Source organism: Borostomias antarcticus, assembly GCF_949987555.1.
Source record: "Borostomias antarcticus genome assembly, chromosome: 7".
Taxonomy (NCBI): Eukaryota; Metazoa; Chordata; class Actinopteri; order Stomiiformes; family Stomiidae; genus Borostomias; species Borostomias antarcticus.
Window position 1 is genome coordinate 13,307,520 of NC_140240.1, and position 18,696 is coordinate 13,326,215.

At 49.9% G+C, this 18,696-nt stretch overlaps 1 protein-coding gene across 1 annotated transcript; it reads right to left on the reverse strand.

Moving 5' to 3' along the window:
- Window positions 1–546: 546 nt before the first annotated feature.
- ipo9 (importin 9) lies at window positions 547–17,515 on the reverse strand. Its single transcript, XM_084440668.1, has 24 exons — window positions 17,319–17,515; window positions 15,061–15,122; window positions 12,494–12,580; window positions 11,913–12,114; window positions 11,523–11,611; window positions 11,285–11,371; window positions 10,082–10,201; window positions 9,545–9,645; window positions 8,464–8,522; window positions 7,804–7,955; window positions 7,323–7,421; window positions 6,986–7,092; window positions 6,737–6,876; window positions 5,955–6,117; window positions 5,369–5,595; window positions 5,122–5,270; window positions 4,587–4,715; window positions 3,611–3,886; window positions 2,995–3,161; window positions 2,671–2,804; window positions 2,272–2,391; window positions 1,773–1,886; window positions 1,522–1,598; window positions 547–1,413 (listed from the first exon to the last, which is right to left on the reverse strand). The coding sequence occupies exons 1-24, from the start codon at window positions 17,482–17,484 to the stop codon at window positions 1,303–1,305; spliced, it is 3,138 nt and encodes a 1,045-aa protein (XP_084296794.1). The 5' UTR covers window positions 17,485–17,515; the 3' UTR covers window positions 547–1,302.
- Between the last annotated feature and the right edge of the window lie 1,181 nt (window positions 17,516–18,696).

The following is an 18,696-nucleotide window of genomic DNA, read 5'->3' on the forward strand; positions in this document are numbered from 1 at the left end:
TCGTAGACACAGTTAGCTTCTATAGATTTCCCTACGTCAGCGTAGACATTGGTTTTGATTTCGCTTTAATCATGCTCCAGGTCTGGAACTACATAGCAGGCGGGAATCGGGTCCGTGGTCAACAAGATCAGCGTCGAATGACACATCGCCCGTGACGCCGTTCACCGGGGGTCGGATGAGACTGCGGTTCCCTAGCGCCTCCGGTCACCGCGGTGGAACATGGAATATTGCAGCACATTGCATATCCGAGATTCTAGGGATTCTACCGGGCACCTGTCAAAAAAGACTAACGCTATTCTACAGATTGTTTCACAGATTTCTGATGCAGGCATCCATTTGATACAACTGATAGGTCTCTTAATTAAACAATAGCTGATTCTTGTTCATTATGCTACTAAAATGAAATATAGCAATACATTTATTCTATTTTCATCATAATGCACATGTTTTTCTTTGGTTAAGTGACACTCCACAAGAATGTTTTTTTTTTTTTTTTTTAATACAGAAGGTAGATAAAAACGATAGAAACTGAAAATGGTGTCCTACTGGGACTTTTATTTAGAAATTCGATCCCAAACTCCAGTGGGTACAAGGAAATGACAAGGTTGTGAGTCACCATGACAACTGTTTCCCCCCTCATACCCACCTAGACCCAAGCAACACCCGGAGTCACCAAGCTTTCCTTCCACACAGAAAAGTCAGCGTTTTCTGAAAATAAGGCCGCCAATGTGTGTCTCTCCACCTCAAAGAGTAGTTTCTTTGTCTGTCCATCAACATGAAGTCACTTCTTGCCTCTTGGTGGAAGTTGTGTCTCTTTTCTTTTTTTTTCTTTTTTTTTTTTTTAACAGAAGAAGCACAAAAATAATGGGTTGAGCTACAAATGGGACACAGAAAATTGTCAGTTCATCGTATGGTTTGCCTGTCCCATTGCGAATCTTCAACCCCTCCGTTCAATCCCAGTCTCCCTACAAGTCCGTCAGGTTCGAGGCACGAGCAGACACACAACCGTGCCCCCCGGGCCTCTACGGAGACGAGTGTGGTCGTGCCTCACCTCCCGTCTCCCATCTCCTCTCCCGCCTCCTCTCCCATCTCCTCCCTCGCACCTCTCCAGTGCTTCTCCTCCCATGTTTCAGATAGACAGATGCAGGAGAAGGGGGGTGGTGTGGATAAGTGCATGTCTCTTCTCTTCTCCCGTAGTCCTCTGCCACCTGCTCAACCAGAAAGCCAGTCCGAATCTCAAGGTTTGGGAATTCATCGTTGAGTCGGAGATCGGGGGGTAGCTCAGCAGAGCGCGGTGCGTGGCTAGATGCCGATGGACTGCAGGACCCTCCTCTCAGAGTCGTTGAGGTGACCGGAGAACATGCTGTAGCAGGGCTGCTGGGCAAACTGGGTCAGGAAGTCGGTCAGGTAGGCCTGGAAAAACAACAATAACAACAATAAAATAAACAGCAGCTGTTCCCTGGCAGGTGACCCTGATCGGGACAGAACCAGAGATGAGACCAGAGATTAGCGAGGGATTACCTGGAGGTCTATTTGATAGATGGGGTCCTTCAACGCATCGGGGTCCTCCTCGTCGTCGTCCTCATAGTAGTCGTCATCTAAGGAGAACGTTTATTGTACATCTGTGAATTATTACCATTTAGTGCTCGGAATCAGAAATGTTCAGCCGATTTAAACAGGGAGTCCCACTGAAACACAGGTCTCGAGTGGCACAGACAAGATACTGTACAAACAAAACTAAATAGACACAGAAACGTGAGAGGACGTCTAACCGTATTTGTTGGACGCGATGAGATCAGACAGCAGCTGTCCAGCCAGCCCCTCATCTTCCTCATCATCCTCATCCTCCTCCTCCTGATCCTGCTCCTCCCACATACCACTGGAATCTTCACACACACACACAACACACAGTAGTAGTAAGAACAACAATAATTATAATAATAATAATGGATTCGATTTATGTTGCGCCTTTGAAGTGACCCAAGGAAGCTTTACATAATGACAGAAAGAGACAAGTCAGACAAACAGAAAGACCAGAACAAAAACAGAGACTAGCTAGCAAAATAACTAGATAACTAACTAACAAATTAGCTAACTAACTAGCTAACTAATTAGCTAACTAACTAACTAACTACTAACTAACTAGCTAACTAATAAGCTAACTAACTAGCTAACTAACTAACTACAGGCCAAAGGCTTGATTACTTCCTCCTGCACAACCTTTGTGTATCCAGGTGGGTCAGTTCACTAAGGTGAGAAGGGTGAGGGTACCGTGACTCCAGTCGGCAGCAGCGTTTCTGGTTGCGTTGGCCTCCACCACCGACGACAGCTCGTTCACGATCAGCTTGAACACCTTCACTAGCAAGGGAATGTTGGTCCACCTCTCAGGATCTGCAGGGGACAACTCACATTTAGTCATCGGTGTGGTAACATTTTATTTTGAGCATCTCTTTTTAGAGACTGTCTATAGATGTTCGCCAAACATTCAGCTAATAACTATCCACTATAACCTTACATTAAAAGTTGCAGGTGATAGTTTAATGACAGTTGGTGTGTCTATAGGTGATCTCTAAAATGTATACATATGATAGTCAACAGACGCCTGTCTCCCATCAGAAGCTTAAGGTTGGTGATCCTACGGTTGATGTTTGATTGACGGTTCTTTCTTACTTTTGGCGGATTTGGAGCGTGTGCGGATGCCCTCCTCAGGCCCGAAGATCTCTTCCCCCTTCACCACGATGTCCTGGAGACGCTTGTCGTTGGTGTTCAGGCCGTGCTGCAGCAGCTTGCACAGCGCCACCGTGCTGCAGGAGGGGCACATAGCAGGAGGGGCAGGGAGAGAGGAGGGGCAGGGAGGAGAGACGGGTTAGAGAGTATAATCAAGCGCATGTCAAGTTTGCTGCAGGAAAAAAAAACATGTATATTTATATACATTCACATATAATAAATGTAATTTGGCTCCAGGTCTTTTGGTGCACTAGACAGGGACCTCACCTGACTTTCCCCTCGTACTGGCCGTAGAAGAGGTGCTGTCGACTCATCCACTCCGCCATGACGAACTCCAGGGCCGGCTTCCCCGTGGGGCCCGGCAGACTGCACAGGAACTCCAGCAGGGGCTCCAGTTGGGAGTGAACCAGGTGGGCAAACACCATGATCAGAGACTGGGGGGGGGGGGAGAACCCAATTTTATTTTATTACTCAAGGAGTCACGAAGTTAGCCAAATCTTCTTTTTATAGAACTTAAAACATGTCAGAGATCCACAGACAGACAGAGAGAATAGAGGGAGAGAGAGAGAGAGAGAGAGAGAATAGAGGGAGAGAGAGAGAGAATAGAGGGAGAAGGGGAGGGAGGAGAAACCGATTTTATTGCATATTCAAGGAGTCAAAGCTAGCTAAATCTTTTTTACAGCACTTGTCAGAGACACAGCCAGACAGAGAGAGAGAGAGAAAGAGAATAGATTCAAGGTGTCTTTATTTGTCACATGTAATATACTCCAATAGAAGAACAGAGGGAGAGAGATCTAGCGATGGCTGTTTAGACAGAGGGAAGTGTAGAAGGAGGGGGGAGGAGGGACCCGGAGCAGGAAGTGGACCTCTGTCGTCACGTTACCTGCATGACGCTGAGGGTCTCTGCCTGCTGCATCTTGCTGAGGATGGCCCTGAGGATCTGGTCCAGCTGCTCGCCCAGCTCGGTGCCGGCCCGGGCGATGAGCGTGGACACCAGGCGGCCCACGAAGGCGGCCGTGAACTCGGAGGTGCGCGGGTCCAGCAGCTGGCTGACCACCTGCATGACGTACCACAGCCCGCTGTGACCCTCGGGGTCGCGCCACTGGCCCACCTGCTCCAGCGCCACCGACACGTAGGCTCGCAGACACTCCCCGCCGTTCTGGGCCGAGCGAGACGGACGGACGGACGGAGGACACACACACACACACACACACACACACACACACACACACACACACACACACACACACACACACACACTTAAATACAAGACCTTACAATCAGCCGAATGGTGTTGATTTGACTGATGGACGGTTGGGTAGAAATTTAGTTGATATTGGAGAGGGATTATATGGAGCTTGGAGGGATTTGGGTAGATTTGGGTGGGATTATGATCGATTTAGAGGGAGGTTAAGTGTCGGTTGTGTGGACGCTGAGTGATGCTTTGATGGAATGTTGGAAGGATTGTTTTATTTTGTTTTTTGCCAAATTACTATTACCATTTACCATTTGTTTTTTATTTAACCTTTATTTTAGCGAGGAAGTCCTACTACTACTACTCTTTTACGAAGGAGCCCTGGCCAAGACAGCCGCAAAAGTATGGAATGGAGGTAGTGTGGTGGTTGGATGGAGGTTGCGTGGAGGTTGGATGGAGGTTGCGTGGAGGTTGCACGGAGGATGTGTGGAGGTTGGAGGGAGGTTGTGTGGAGGTTGGAGGGAGATTGTGTGGAGGTTGAGTGGAGGTTGGATGGAGGTTGTGTGGAGGTTGGAGGGAGGTTGTGTAAAGGGTTGAGTGGAGGTTGGAGGGAGGTTGCGTGGAGGTTGCGTGGAGGTTGTGTGGGGGTTGGGTGGAGGCCTACCTGCATGGTGGTGTTGTCGTCGGTGCGCAGGGTGCACTGGGCCACCACAGGGAACGCCTGGCACACCAGCATGTCGGACAGAGGGGGCTTGGTGTGGCGGACCACCGTGGTCAGGATGTCGATGGCAGTCTGTGGAACAGCACAGGGCAGTCAGACCGACAGACAGACACAGGCAGGCAGTCAGAAAGACAGGCAAACAGACAGGCAGACAGACAGACAAGACAGTCAGTCAGTCAGTCAGTCAGTCAGACAGACAGGCAGACAGACCGACCGACCGGCAGACAGATTGTCAGACAGGCAGGCATCGACAGAGTAAGGAAGTGGAATAAATGGACGATGTGCAAATATCAGACAGACAGACATGTGACAGACAGCAAGTGATTTAGGACAGCATAAGGGCGTACTGTCGGAACAGTGGGTACGACAGGTGGCCGTCGTTTCCGGGGCGACTTACAGCACAGAAACAGACAGGAAGACGTTCAAACGGACAGACGAGAACGGGAGACGGAGACTGACAACTTGGGGGGAGACTCACAGCGCAGAGGCCGGACGGGATCTTGTCCGGAGGGGCCTGCATGATGCTGACCAGGGTGGGGATGAGGCGCATCTGCATGGGGCCCTGGCACCCCTCGATCTGGGCCAGCTCCTTGAAGATCTCCTGGGCCAGGGACGCCACCACCGGGTCTGGGGGAGGGGCGGGGGCGGGGACGGGGACAGGGTTAGAGACAGGGTTAGGACATGGACACAGAGGAGGAGGAGGAGGAGGAATGTGCCAGGTTTACCGTTGCTGTACTTGAGGAGGATGGCGATTGTTAGCGGGCAGATCTTGTTCTCGGCGCTGGTGGTGAAGGCCGGGTCCACGGTGCAGACGATGCACAGCGTCTCCATGACCAGGGTCAGAACCTCGGAGCTGAACTGGGCGGCCAGCTGGACCAGGCCCTCCAGAACGCTGGGCAGGAAGGGCTGCAGCACGTGGGTGCTCTCCGACAGCTTCAGCTGGTCACAGTACCTGAACCGACCGCACGCACGGACACACGCACGCACACACACACACACACACACACACACACACACACACACACAAACACACACAAACACACACAAACACACACAGAGTCAGTCCTGCTACCTGCTCTCCCCTCAGAATGTTATGAGTAGAGTACAGTACAGTAGAGCTTGGTGCTCAGTAGAGTACAGAAGAGCTTGGTGTTCAGTAGAGCACAGTAGAGCTTGGCGTTCAGTAAAGTACAGAAGAGCTTGGTGCTCAGTAGAGTACAGTAGAGCGTGGTGTTCAGTAGAGTACAGCAGAGCGTGGTGTTCAGTAGAGTACAGCAGAGCGCTACAGACAGGCGGAGGGAGGAGCCTCACCCCCAGATGGCCCTGACGGCGGAGATGCGGACCGAGGGAGGCTGGCTGGCGTGCAGCCCGCTGACGGTGGCCTGGAGGAACTGCTGGATCAGCTCGGGAGACATGGCGGCCGTGAAGCGACTTGCTGCCCACAACGCCCGGCCCAGCAGGAAGGGGGAGGCGGCTGGAGGGAGGGAGGGAGGGAGGGAGGGAGGGAGGGAGGGAGGGAGGGAGGGAGGGAGGGAGGGAGGGAGGGAGGGAGGGAGGGAAGAAAGGCAGAATAGGAGGGAAGGAAGAGAAGGCAGACCAGGGAGGGAGAGAGAGGGAGAGCGTCATTGCCTTGAGACATTCCGTAGCCTACGTGTGAGCCATAGTGGTGCCCATACCAGAAAGGTATTCCCTCATAGGTTGAGGCTATGGTCTGACTAACCAGGGAGGTTGAGGTTAGGGTCGGGGTCTGACTAATCTGGCAGGTTGAGGTTAGAGTCGGGATCAGACTAATTTGGGAGGTTGAGGTTAGGCTAGGATCTTACTAACCTGGGAGGTTGAGGTTAGGGTAGAGGTCTGACTAACCTAGAAGGTTGAGGTTAGGGTTGAGGTCTGACTAACCTGGGAGGTTGAGGTTAGGCTAGGATCTGACTAACCTGGGAGGTTGAGGTTAGGGTAGAGGTCTGATTAACCTAGAAGGTTAAGGTTAGGGTTGAGGTCTGACTACTGTAACCTGGGAGGTTGAGGTTAGGCTAGGATCTGACTAACCTAGGAGGTTGAGATTAGGTTGAGGGTAGGGTCGGGGTCTGTCTAACCTGGCAGGTTGAGGTCGGCCAGGATGACGTTAGCCAGGAAGCCGTGCATGTCGAACTGGATGCGGCCGTTCTTCACGTTCTCCGTGATGATGGTCTTGACCGAGCCCAGCGCCAGCATGCAGGCCTCGTGAACCTTCCACCTGCAAGGGGGGACCGGCACACCGGTGAGGGGCGCTAGCGGTCATTCCTGGATGATGCGGTCTGTGTGTGTGCATGTGCGTGTGTGTGCACGTGGTGTGTCCTCCTCACCAGTGCTCGTTGCCGCTGTTTTTGGCCTGCTCTGCTTCCTGCAGGTGTCTGGTGGCGGCCGCTGCCAACGCCGCCGCACTCTCGTTCTGGAACTCCGTAGCGACGGCCTGACGAACCAATGAGATTGATCGATTACGCGTTACACGGACACACAGGTAAGGACACGGTCTTTTCACCTCCACAAACCACTCCCATCTCCGTTTGTCTACAAAGTGTAGCTGTATATCTTTCCACACATCTGAGCAACTCGCCGGTAGAGGGTTCTGAGCAGAGATCCTGACAGACAAGAGATCAGGGGTTAAGGGTTAGGGGCTAAAGGTCAGGGGTCAGGGCTCACCAGCAGCAGGTCCTGGGCGGAGATCCTGACAGAGTAGGAGAAGGTGTCGTCATCCTCATCCTCCACAAACTGCTGGGGGTTGGCCGTCCACACCTTGATCTACACAAGACACCACTGCTGATGATGAGGCACACAAGCGTAACCTCATCTGGTTTCTCACACACACACTCTTTTTCACCACGCACTCTTTTTCACCACGCACACACATGGCTGTCTGTACCTGGTCCTCTGTGATCTGCATGTAGAGTATGACGTAGATGAGCTCGCTCACACACACACACACACACACACACACACACACACACACACACACACACACACACACACACACACACACACACACACACACACACACACACACACACACACACACACACACACACACACACACACACACACACACACACACACACACACACACACACACACACACACACACACACACACACACACACACACACACACACACGGCTGTTTGTACCTGATCCTCTGTGATCTGCATGTAGAGTATGACGTAGTAGATGAGTTCCGGCAGGGCCTTCTTCACCGTGCTCTTGAACTTGCTGTTCTCCAGCAGCGTGTGGACGAACTCAAAAATGCTGAACACCAGGTTCTCAAAGCCCAGAACCTCACCTGGAACACACCGACAATACACAAAGACAAAGGCTACATTCATGGGCGGCTGTAGCTCAGTTGGTAGAGCAGGTCGTTCAATGATCGAAGGGTCAGTGGTTCGAATCCCGACTGTCCACATGTCGAAGTGTCCTTGAGCAAGACACTGAACCCCAAAATGCTCCCAATGAGCAGGCTAGCACCTTGCATGGCAGCTACCGCCATTGGTGTGAGTGTGAGTGTGAATGTGAATGGGTGAATGAGAGGCCATTGTAAAGCGCTTTGAGTGCCACTAAGGTGGAAAAAGCGCTACAGTATATAAGTGCAGTACATTTAACATTTGGACAGACCGACAAGAGAGAATCAAAGTCATAGACAATAGACAATACAAAGTCCTAGAGAAACTGCCAGAGAGGGCCATTCACCGGGGGGGGGGGGGTATATATCCCAGATCACTTCCCATCTTGCTGTACATGTAAGAGACGTAAGGAATAATATATACTGTATGTGTGCAAAACGTTGTACATACCGTCCGAGTCAACAGGGTCGTCCACTTCCTCTGTGTAGTTGACCTCTGTCCTGACATAGGTGCACACTTGGTTAAGGGAATATCAAATATCATATTAGAGACTACAGGGATAGCCAACACATAATGTCCGACCATGTAGGCAACTTCTCTGTAACTATTTGTGCACTCTCCTGTTAGTCATGTCTCTCTTATGAAGTATCTAGCCCATGTTTACTGCTCTGTATATGTTCTTAGCCAATAGACAAACATTTTCCAGGAGCTTGCTCGATCGTCTCGTTGAGAGAGGTCAGGGAAGAATTTTCACAGCTCACTTTTCTGATCCCTGGGGGAAACTGTTTTGCTTCCCTCTGGAATATGTAGGGGTGGGACCTATGCCCACCCTCCCATTGCTCTCTGTAAAGTGCATTGTGTTGCCTCTGTGTATGAAATGCGCTATACAAACAAAGTTTGATTTGATTTGAAGGACACCCCCCCCAAAGGTGACAGACGTCCCCAGTCACGATGCAACACGGCTCCTCCTACTCGCCGACAGCCAGGTGGGTTTAACAATTATGCGTCTTTGTATGAACGCATTTCGCCTCATAGGAAGGTAAAAGGTTTGTGGTATTAAAGTGTAAAGACAAGGACAGAACAGACGTGGCTGCTCTATCATCTCACTGTAGCTGGTGTGTGTGTGTGTGTGTGTGTGAGCGTTTAGGGGTAATGGGGTTGCATTATTGTCTACTGACAAGAATAACCTACACATTAGTGCTACACATAAGCTGTGGATGAGGTGAGCTACAACCCCTCCCTTCCCTCCAATAGCATCTGCTAAGGTGCTCGAAGTCCAATTTTAAGATAATGTAATACTTTCACAGCACGGGGAGACAGATAACGGATGTTTCAGCCACAAGGCTTTCCTCAGCGTTGTGTGTAAATAATCCTAAACCTGGATATTCCCGTGAGTGCTGGTATCTTTGCTATTTGAACAGAGCGTTTCTAGACCGTGCACCTGGTAACAGACTCGTGTTTTTAGCTGTTGAGGCGCCCTCTGCGCCCCACTGGGTGCTCGAGGTATCGTGCGTTCTCCTTGGAAGGATATAAGGCGGCGCTCTCTGTCAGGGTGTTCCAGACGATGGGGAGGATCTGCTGCATGGAGGAGACCATGGGCTTGGGGAAGTTCTTCACCAGCGCCGTCACTGCCTGCAGGAGAGGAGAGGAGGGACAGTGGTCAATATAACACAGGACTGGTGTTGAAAATTAGCACTTACAAACACAAAATTAGCTACAAACACTACAAACACAAACACACTGAAGTCCATATTGAATGAATGAATGAATGAATGAATGAATGAATGAATGAATGAATGAATGAATGAATGAATGAATGAATGAATGAATTCATTCATTCATTCATTCATTCATTCATTCATTCATTCATTCATTGGAATATAATGCAACTATATCATAGCTATATTTTGTATGTGAATCTTGTCATTCTGCTGTCCGTATCACCCAACCCAACAGAGACAGGTGCAGGACAATAGGCTAGGAGTGGCCCAGTGCTGGCCGCGGTCCAGCGCCTCCCGAGCAGCGTGGGGTTGGGTGCCTTGCTCCGCGGCACGCCGGAGAGGCTCACCTTGAGGACCTCCATCTTGAGGCCGCTGTCCGAGGTGGGCCCGTCCGGCATCTGCAGCGCCTGGATGAACGCCTCGGTGAACTGCTGCACCACAGGGAAGATCAGGGCCTTGGCTGCACCCTGGACACACACACACACACACAGACACACACACAGACAGACAGACAGACAGACAGACACAGACAGACACGCACACACAGAGAGAGTTTAGTTAGATTGCCGTTCCCATTGGGTCACCATTCCCCAAGTCGACTGTCCGTCCAGGCTTGGTCAGTGATGTGAGAGTGACCTGTACTCGGGCTGTGCAATAAAATCCATACGACAAAACATCACAGTATTTATTTCCTCGACGCCGTATCAATTTTCAGCGGTACATATCGATACATAAATAAACATGAAGGATAGGATTCAATCATCGATATATTCCTCATGTTTTAAATAGATTTAAAAAGTCCTTCCATTCCCTCCGCCCTCATGGTGAACTCCAGGGAGCAGGAGACCGAGTTGTAATTTCAGCTGTGTTTTTAAATTCAGTAAATTATGTGAAGTATTTTATTTACAAAGCACGTTTAACTATGAAAACACTCTCAAAGTGCTGACGATATGTATAGTATCATATCGCAATGTATACCCGTGTATTAGGGCTGCACTATATATCGTTTAAGCATCGCCATCTCAATGTGCACATGCGCAATAGTCGCATCTCAAGGGACTGCAATGTTTTTATCTTTTTTCTCCTGCAATGTTAACTCAAAATATGTCATGCCACAAACTTTTTGCTCAACTTTTTAATTTTGATGACTTATTTTGAAAACTAAGAGACGCATTATTAGTAGGCGTTTTGGAACGCAGTCAAGATACTTGGGGACAGGTAGCAGGTTTCATAGAAGAAACTCCCTTTGTGAGAGCGGGTAGTGATGGACTGAGAACAGGCCAGGTTGGATGAGCAGCCAGAGTAGCCACCGGTGTAAGCAGACGCGAGGATCACTGTTTAGTTCTAACCTCATATAGGACATAGGCCTGTCTGTTTACAAGTTTGCTTATTTTTATTTTAAACAAACAAAATATACTGCAATATATATAGCAAAAAATTGCATCGCTGCAATGTATGTTTTTGTCAATATTGCCCAGCCCTAGCGTGCATCGGTGATGCGTATGGTATGGTGAGGTCCTAACGTGAGCGCGTCGGCCAGCTACCCTCACCTTCTCCAGCTCCTCGATGGCACAGATGAGGTTGGCGCAGGTGGTGAAGATCTCCACGGACCTGGAGCGCGTGCGAATGCTGTAGACCTAGGAAACGCAGTGGGCCGGGCGAGGGGAGGAACATCACAACACAGCGGGTTAGGGTCCGCACGGCAACGCTCAACCATCTATTCTAGATTATATAGCGGATGAAGTTGGACACAGCGGACCGAGTCCCCAGCGCCAGCTGAACAGGTACCTCGGCCATGGTGAAGATCTTGTACATCTCGGGTAAAATCACCGGGGCAACCAATGGCATCTGTGTGTCGGTCACCTCGCGGGTAAACTCTGTGGAGGCAGGTGCCGATTACATGAACCGCAGGAACTCAAACCAGCAACCATAAAACAGAACCCGATAGGACGCTATAGAACTGAAAACAATAGAACATGGAACCTCAGCGAGATTGTATAACCGCCACAGAACAGTTCTCATGGGGTGTGTGTCTGCGAGTCTTTGTGTACGAGTGCGCGTGAGCGTTTGTGTGCGGGCCGTGCGAGTGTGTGGAGAATGCGTGTGTGGGCACGTGTTGGGGTGTGTGTGCGCACGTGTGTGTGTGCACGTTTCGTCTGCAGCCACGCCACCGCGTACCCGTCAGGACCCTCATGGCGCCGTGCACGGCGTTGACGTCCCCGCTGACCAGCATGTCCATGAGGAGGGTGAAGAGCTGCGGCCAGGCCTCGGGCCAGTCCCAGTGCGCGATGGCCGACACCGCGTAGGCCACGCTGGAGCGGACCTTGCTGATGGGCTCCCGCAGACCCCCTGGCAGCAGGTCCCTGATCGCCGCTTTGGCCTATGGGTAGTGGGGGGGTTTAGGTGTGGTGATGATTAAGACGCAGGACCGTAGCGTTGAGATAAGAATGGCCTCTCGAAACTACAGCAGACTGAGATGATGACTCATGCGTTACACTACACCGCCATTAGAGAGGGAGCTCTCTGTGGCCTACTGTCCCACAGAGGATGAAGAGGATTAAGTCGGTAAGCGAGGAAGACGTGGCGAAGTGCCGTGCATAGGTCACGGGTGTCACGGCATCGCTCATCAGTAGCGTTTCCAGTTGTGCTTACCCCCTCGCCCGATTGGTTCCCGGGTCCCGAACCGCCTCCCGTAAACGCAAGGTGGGGTTGGTGTTTGTGCTGTGGGTTGAACAGATTCTGAACTGGGTTACACTCACCCTGTCCGAGGTCTCCGGAGGCCTGAACTTCTCAGACTGGGAACACCAGTGCGTCTCCACATACTGCTTCAGGATGACCGAGGCCAGCTGTAACCAGTCAGGGACAGACCAGGGTGAGAAGCGGTTCCAGCAGTGGTGTAGCGACAGCAACTGAAAGCATGGCTACGCTAATAGCTTGTTTCCAATGGCTGCATAGTTTTTACATCAGTGTTGATGGTAACTAAGATTCAAGTGGATAGGACGTGGAAAAAAGTGTTTGTAGACAAATGAGCGGGTGTACCAAAACTGCGTACCCTCGGCTACACGTGACATATTTACTAGTTACATCAGCAGCACTCGGGTAGCAGTTAAAGCGGCGAGTCGCGTACTTCTCTGACCTCATCAACAACTCTCACAACCCCAGGACCCTATTTACTACCATCAACTCTCTCATCACCCCCCCCCCCCTAGTACCAGGATGTGTCCCCAACAAAGTGTGAGGAATTCTTATAATTTTTTATCACTTAAGTTATGGACATCAGAAGAAATGTCTCACTCACCACACGTAACCTAGCTGTCTCTCTGGTCTGCTCATCCAACCTGGCCTGTTCTCAGCCCATCACTCTACCCGCTCTCACAAAGAGAGTTTCTTATATGAAACCTGCTACCTGTCCCCTTGATACTGTCCCCACTGCTCTTCTGAAACAGGTCTTTCACACTACCGGTCCCAGTATCCTCTCCATCGTTAACAGCTCCCTGGCAAATGGTACAGTCCCAACCTGCTTTAAGCACGCAGCGGTCCAGCCCTTGCTGAAAATAACAAACCTAGACCCCACCCAGCTTAGTAATTACCGGCCGATCTCCAAGTAAAGCTCCCATTTCTGTCAAAGATCCTTGAAAAGGCGGTTCTCTGCCAATTGTCTCCCTACCTGCTCCATACCAACATCTTGGATACATTCAGTCAGGCTTTAGGGCTGGCCATAGCACAGAATCTGCCCTTCTCAAAGTGTCTAATGGCTTGATGCTGCTTGACCTCAGTGCAGCATTCGACACTATAGATCACAACATCCTGACAGATTGTCTCCAACACAGGGTTGGTGTCAGTGGCACTGCTTTAACCTGGTTCTCCTCCTACCTCAGCAATAGAAGCTTCTCCGTCAACATCGCCAACTGCTCCTCCCCCTCTGTCTCCCTCTCCTACGGAGTCCCACAAGGGTCCATCCTCGGCCCCATTCTGTTCTCTCTGTACATGCTGCCCCTTGGTTTAATCATTCAGAAGTACATTTCCTTTCACTGTTATGCTGTGTTCACACCGGGCGCAGCGAGAAAATTCGCGCCGCCCAGTTTGCCCAATCTCACCGCGGGATCAATGGGTCGCCGCGCGAATCCGCTGCAGAAAGTTCCAAAAATTGAACTTTTGCGAATGTCGGCGAATCCTGGCCGCCGCACCGCCGAGTTCTGCGATTCGCACCGCCTGCCGCCCAGTTCGTGCGAGTTGTATTGACTTTCTATGTAAACTCGCCGCGCCGCAGGAAACATTTGCGCCCGGTGTGAACACAGCATTAAGCAGACGACACTCAACTCTGTCTTCCCCTGAAACCCAATGACCAGTTCAACCTTGACAGTCTCATGTCCTGCCTTGAAGACATTAAGTGTTGGATGGCTCAAAACTTCTAACGAAAAATAAATGTGAAATTATCTTCTTTGGCCCCCCAAAGACACTACGATCACCAACAGCCTAGGCAACCTGTCCACCCTTGTCAAGCCCTACGTCAAAAAACTAGGTGTAATCTTTGACTCCCAATTTAAGTTTGACAGGCAGGTGAATGCATGATTTTTTCAGCTAACCACCGTTGCGAGGATCAAAGCCATTCTCTCCTCTCCAGATCTCCAGAGGGTTATCCACGCCTTTATTTGCTCTCGATTAGACTACTGCAACTCTCTCTATATAGGGATCAGTCAGTCAACCCTGTCCCGCCTGCAGCTGGTCCAAAGTGCTGCTGCTAGACTGTTGACAGGCACCCGGAAGAGAGACCATATCTCGTCTGTCCTTGCCTCGCTTCACTGGCTTCCGGTTCCCTACAGAGTAGATTTGAAGGTTCTCGTTTGTTTTTAAAGCCCTACATGGAAAGGCCCCCTCCTACATCTCAGACCTGCTATCCCAACATCAGGTCCCTCAGATCAGCCCATCAGGGGGTCCTGATGGTCTAATCTCAAGCCTAGGGGGGTCCGCGCCTTTGCTGTCACAGCCCCTAAACTGTGAAGCAGCATCCCCACCTCCATCAGATCTGCCCCTCCATTGACTAATTTAAATCTAGGCTCAAAACCCACTTTTATTCTTTAGCTTTTCCCGATTCATCCTGACTTGTGCCTTTTTTGTTGTCCTGTGTCTGCTTGTATAACTGTGATGCTGACTGTTGTCTATTATTATTGTGTATTTTCAAATGTACAGCACTTTGGTTGACAGGAGTCATGTTTAAATGTGCTATATAAATAAATCTGATTGATTGATTGACTGCTGTGCATGAGCTGTTTTCGGAGGGACCAGCAGTTAGCAGTTACAGTGCCGCCATGTTGTTTGTGCTCACCTGGCGAATAGCGAGGGCTCCCTGAGGGTCAACGGTCAGCTCGGCCAGGTGGACTCCGAACTCTAGGGTACAGCAGCCAGATGGTCAGCATCACACACAGCCAGCGGGTGGGGGGTTGGGGGGGGGGGGGGGGGTCGGGGGTTGGGCAGGGTCTGATTGATTGGGATTGTTTTATTTACGGATGTAGCAGACAGTAAAATCCAAGGGATAACATTTCAAAGTGAAACGCTTATTTCCAACATGGTCCCTGATGTACTATGAACAGGACAGACAGCAACACATAACATGCAGAAACCCCCCTAAAACTATATGCAACGCACTCCCAGGACAACCATAATAAAAGCTACAGACATGAAACTTCAACTACATCATCAACATCCATTATCCTAACAACTTCTAACCCATTTTACCAGACTGCACTTGAATCTATTTGCATTTCTGGATTTCTGATCACCGGGAAAACTGTTCCTAAAGATCAGCTGCAGAATATAAAAATGACTGTGAACCTAACAGGCATGAAGGGTTGGTTGGAGGTGTGTGTGTGTGTGTGGGGGGGGGGGGTGGTCCTGAAAACCCCAACCAGAGAAACATCACCTCACCTCACCTCACAGCCAGTGGACAGGTAAGACAGCCCACGGGGATCACATGATGAAAGCAGCACAATAGACCAGTGTTCTCCTTGGAGCAGGAAGGAACATGTGTGTTTGGGGGAAACCAGGATGGAGAGGCAGCCGGTGGGCGTGTCCCTGGAGGCGTGTTCTCAGCACTGTACGTTTCATTACAGACAGTAGGAAACCCGGGTCTGATAACAGACCAGGCAGCTGAGATTTTGCCTTCACGCGCATGTGTGTTGTGTACAAGCACAAACCACAGTGCATTTCTATGAACTGATTGCTGATATTTCAGCGTGAATCTCACTCCAAATGTGTGAGGGTTGGCAACCATGGAAACTGTACAATTGTCTGGCATCAGAGACTGAAAACCTTTGCACGTAGTGAGTCAAGCCAGCAGGTAGGGAGGGAGAGGGAGAGGGAGAGGGGGAGAGAGAGAGATGGGGAGAGAGAGAGAGATAGAGAGAGAGAGAGAGAGAGAGAGAGAGAGAGAGAGAGAGAGAGAGAGAGAGAGATAGAGACAGACAGTCAGCCTACCTTATCCCCCTGTACTATCACTCTCTGTTACTGGATTAAAGTGGGAGTGACATCACCGCAGCCCGGGAGACAATGTTAGTGCTGACGGCCCCATACATCAGCTCCGTCAGAAAGAGGCTGGGGGGTCATTCTTGCTGCCACACTGCAGTACATCCAGACAGCGTGCACAATCAGCCGTTTAGCAACGCCTGAGAAGCGTTGGGGACAATAGCAGGGACTGTACACACTGTGCCATATAGGCTGTATATATAATAAAGTACTTTGCAAGCTGGTTTTAGATTGGGATGTGTGGGAATACATCCACAAGCCAGCAGTTCTGGATGAATCGTATGGTTGTGGTGCGTCATTCCCTCGTTAGTGAATTTATGAACAATTAATTGACCGGGTCTTTGCATCCTGTGCCCCGTCACCGTGCGATACTGCCGGACAGACAGAGCTGGAAAACCGCCTGAGCACAGACTCGAAAGCACAATCTTCGCGGGAAAAAGTGTCATTCCCAATTCAGTGGTTGTCATAGCGACCAGACCTCTCTTTGGGCATTGATTGATTTATGTGCGCCCAGTTTAGCTGCCCATCGTTCAGTTTGCAGGGTAACTATGTAAGGTATATGCCTCCAGATGTTACGTGACCTACATGGAAACAGCTCAGTTAGAGAGCTAACATAATTACGTTAGCCCGGCTAGACATACAACCAGGAGGATGAAGCGATCAGTTTCAGTGTGGTGGGCTCCACATGGTTGCTACTACTAGCTAGCTATAGCTAAGCTATCTGGCGTTAGATGGAGCTCGCAGGCTGGCTAACGTTAAATAGCTTGCTTGCTAGTTAGCTCCCTGCTAGCTAGCTTTGGTGACGATGTGAACTTGCATTAGTTAGCTAGCCATCCAGCCTATTCCCAGCTAGCGTTACATCCTGCAGTTGAGGTGGCTACCGACAGCTAGTTAGACTGCAACATAGTCTTTATTGTAGCCACCAAAATCAACATGATCATCACGCACGAAAGAAGTGATTTATGTCGCCCAAAACCAACGCCTTTCCTTACGGGCCACTGTGCATGTGAAGCTAGTTAGCCGCTGTCAGCATCAGTAAGCTAAAGTTAGCTCATCTCTTACCCTCTGTCACTTCCAACACTTTAATTTGTTCCTCTGCAGCAGCTCGCACTTCTTGAACGGGGGACAGAATAGCTGTCAGCGTCTCAATCAAAGCTTCCTTCAGTCCTTGTTGAACCTGCCCAGCGGCCGAACCCGACCTAGGACCCGCCGCACTCATGCCTGCCATGTTTTCACCCGTACCGCCTGGGCAGCCCGCTTCGGTCTACCGGGGTCCGGGGAGGGGAGCGCTGAACTGGAGCGCGCCAATGGATGGAACTTCGGAGGGGCGGAGACAAGACGGAAAATCCCTTGTCCTTCCATCGCATACTCACGCCTCTGCTTGCAGATCAGCTCCATCTTCTGGGTTGGAGAAGAATTGTAAAACGCAGCAAGAATGCCCAGTGTAGTAAAGATAGGGTAGCCTACCTGTACCAAAGATATTTGCAAGTGAGTTGAGAGTCCTGTTGCCAGTACGGCCACAGGATAAAAGTACCATTCTGTTCCATAGGTCAGACCATGGAAGTAACTGTTTACAATGATGGATTAAGGTAAACTTTTAGGCCTACTTATAATCAGTTTCTAGTCACACAAAGAAATGTTCTGTTAACTTATTTGTAATGTAACAATATGACCTATTAAGCTTTTATTTTCTTAATTGTTCTGATTATAAAAGCTGAAACTTCCTTATGTTCCCCTTCATTGTGTTTGTTGCAATGCATCAACTTCACAAGTCTATAAGATCCGTCTTGAATCGTGAACTTATAATGCTTGAATGATGTTCAGTCAATAAAGGATTCAGTTCTCAAAACCATCTCATCACTGTGTGTTTGTGTATTTGGACTCAGACAGTGTTACACTCGGCTTTTATAATTGTAATTTGAGTCTTTGTACAAAATGTACAGGAAGTGTTAGACACATGGAAAAGCAACGAACATTGAAAACACTCAATGCAAAAATAGAAAACCCAGATGGTTTTTGGTGCTAAAATTACACTCCCTTATTGCTGCAGCGTTTGGCCAGGACAACAGAGGGAGAGACATCGGCGTAAAGGCTCTAAACAAATGTTCCCGCTCACTGAAGTCTTGTTTCCCAGCAAACACTTGAAAAAAAAAAAAAAAAAAAAAAGCTACAGCCTCTATGTAACCTTCAATTGTAAGAGGCAGAACCTGGTGTGCTCTCTACCGAAAAACAAAATGACAAATATCTAAATATTCTGCGGGTTATTTATGATTGAAAGATGTGACGGAACGGTGCCTGAACTTTTGAGTCAGGTGACATGGCAGCGTTCCGCTGGTTGGGCACTTGTCTCAGAGGGTTGTCTTGGTAACCATCTACTCGGTGATACTGGGGGTTCCGATGGAATGTGGGAGGTGGAAGAGCCCCACTCACCAAACAGGGG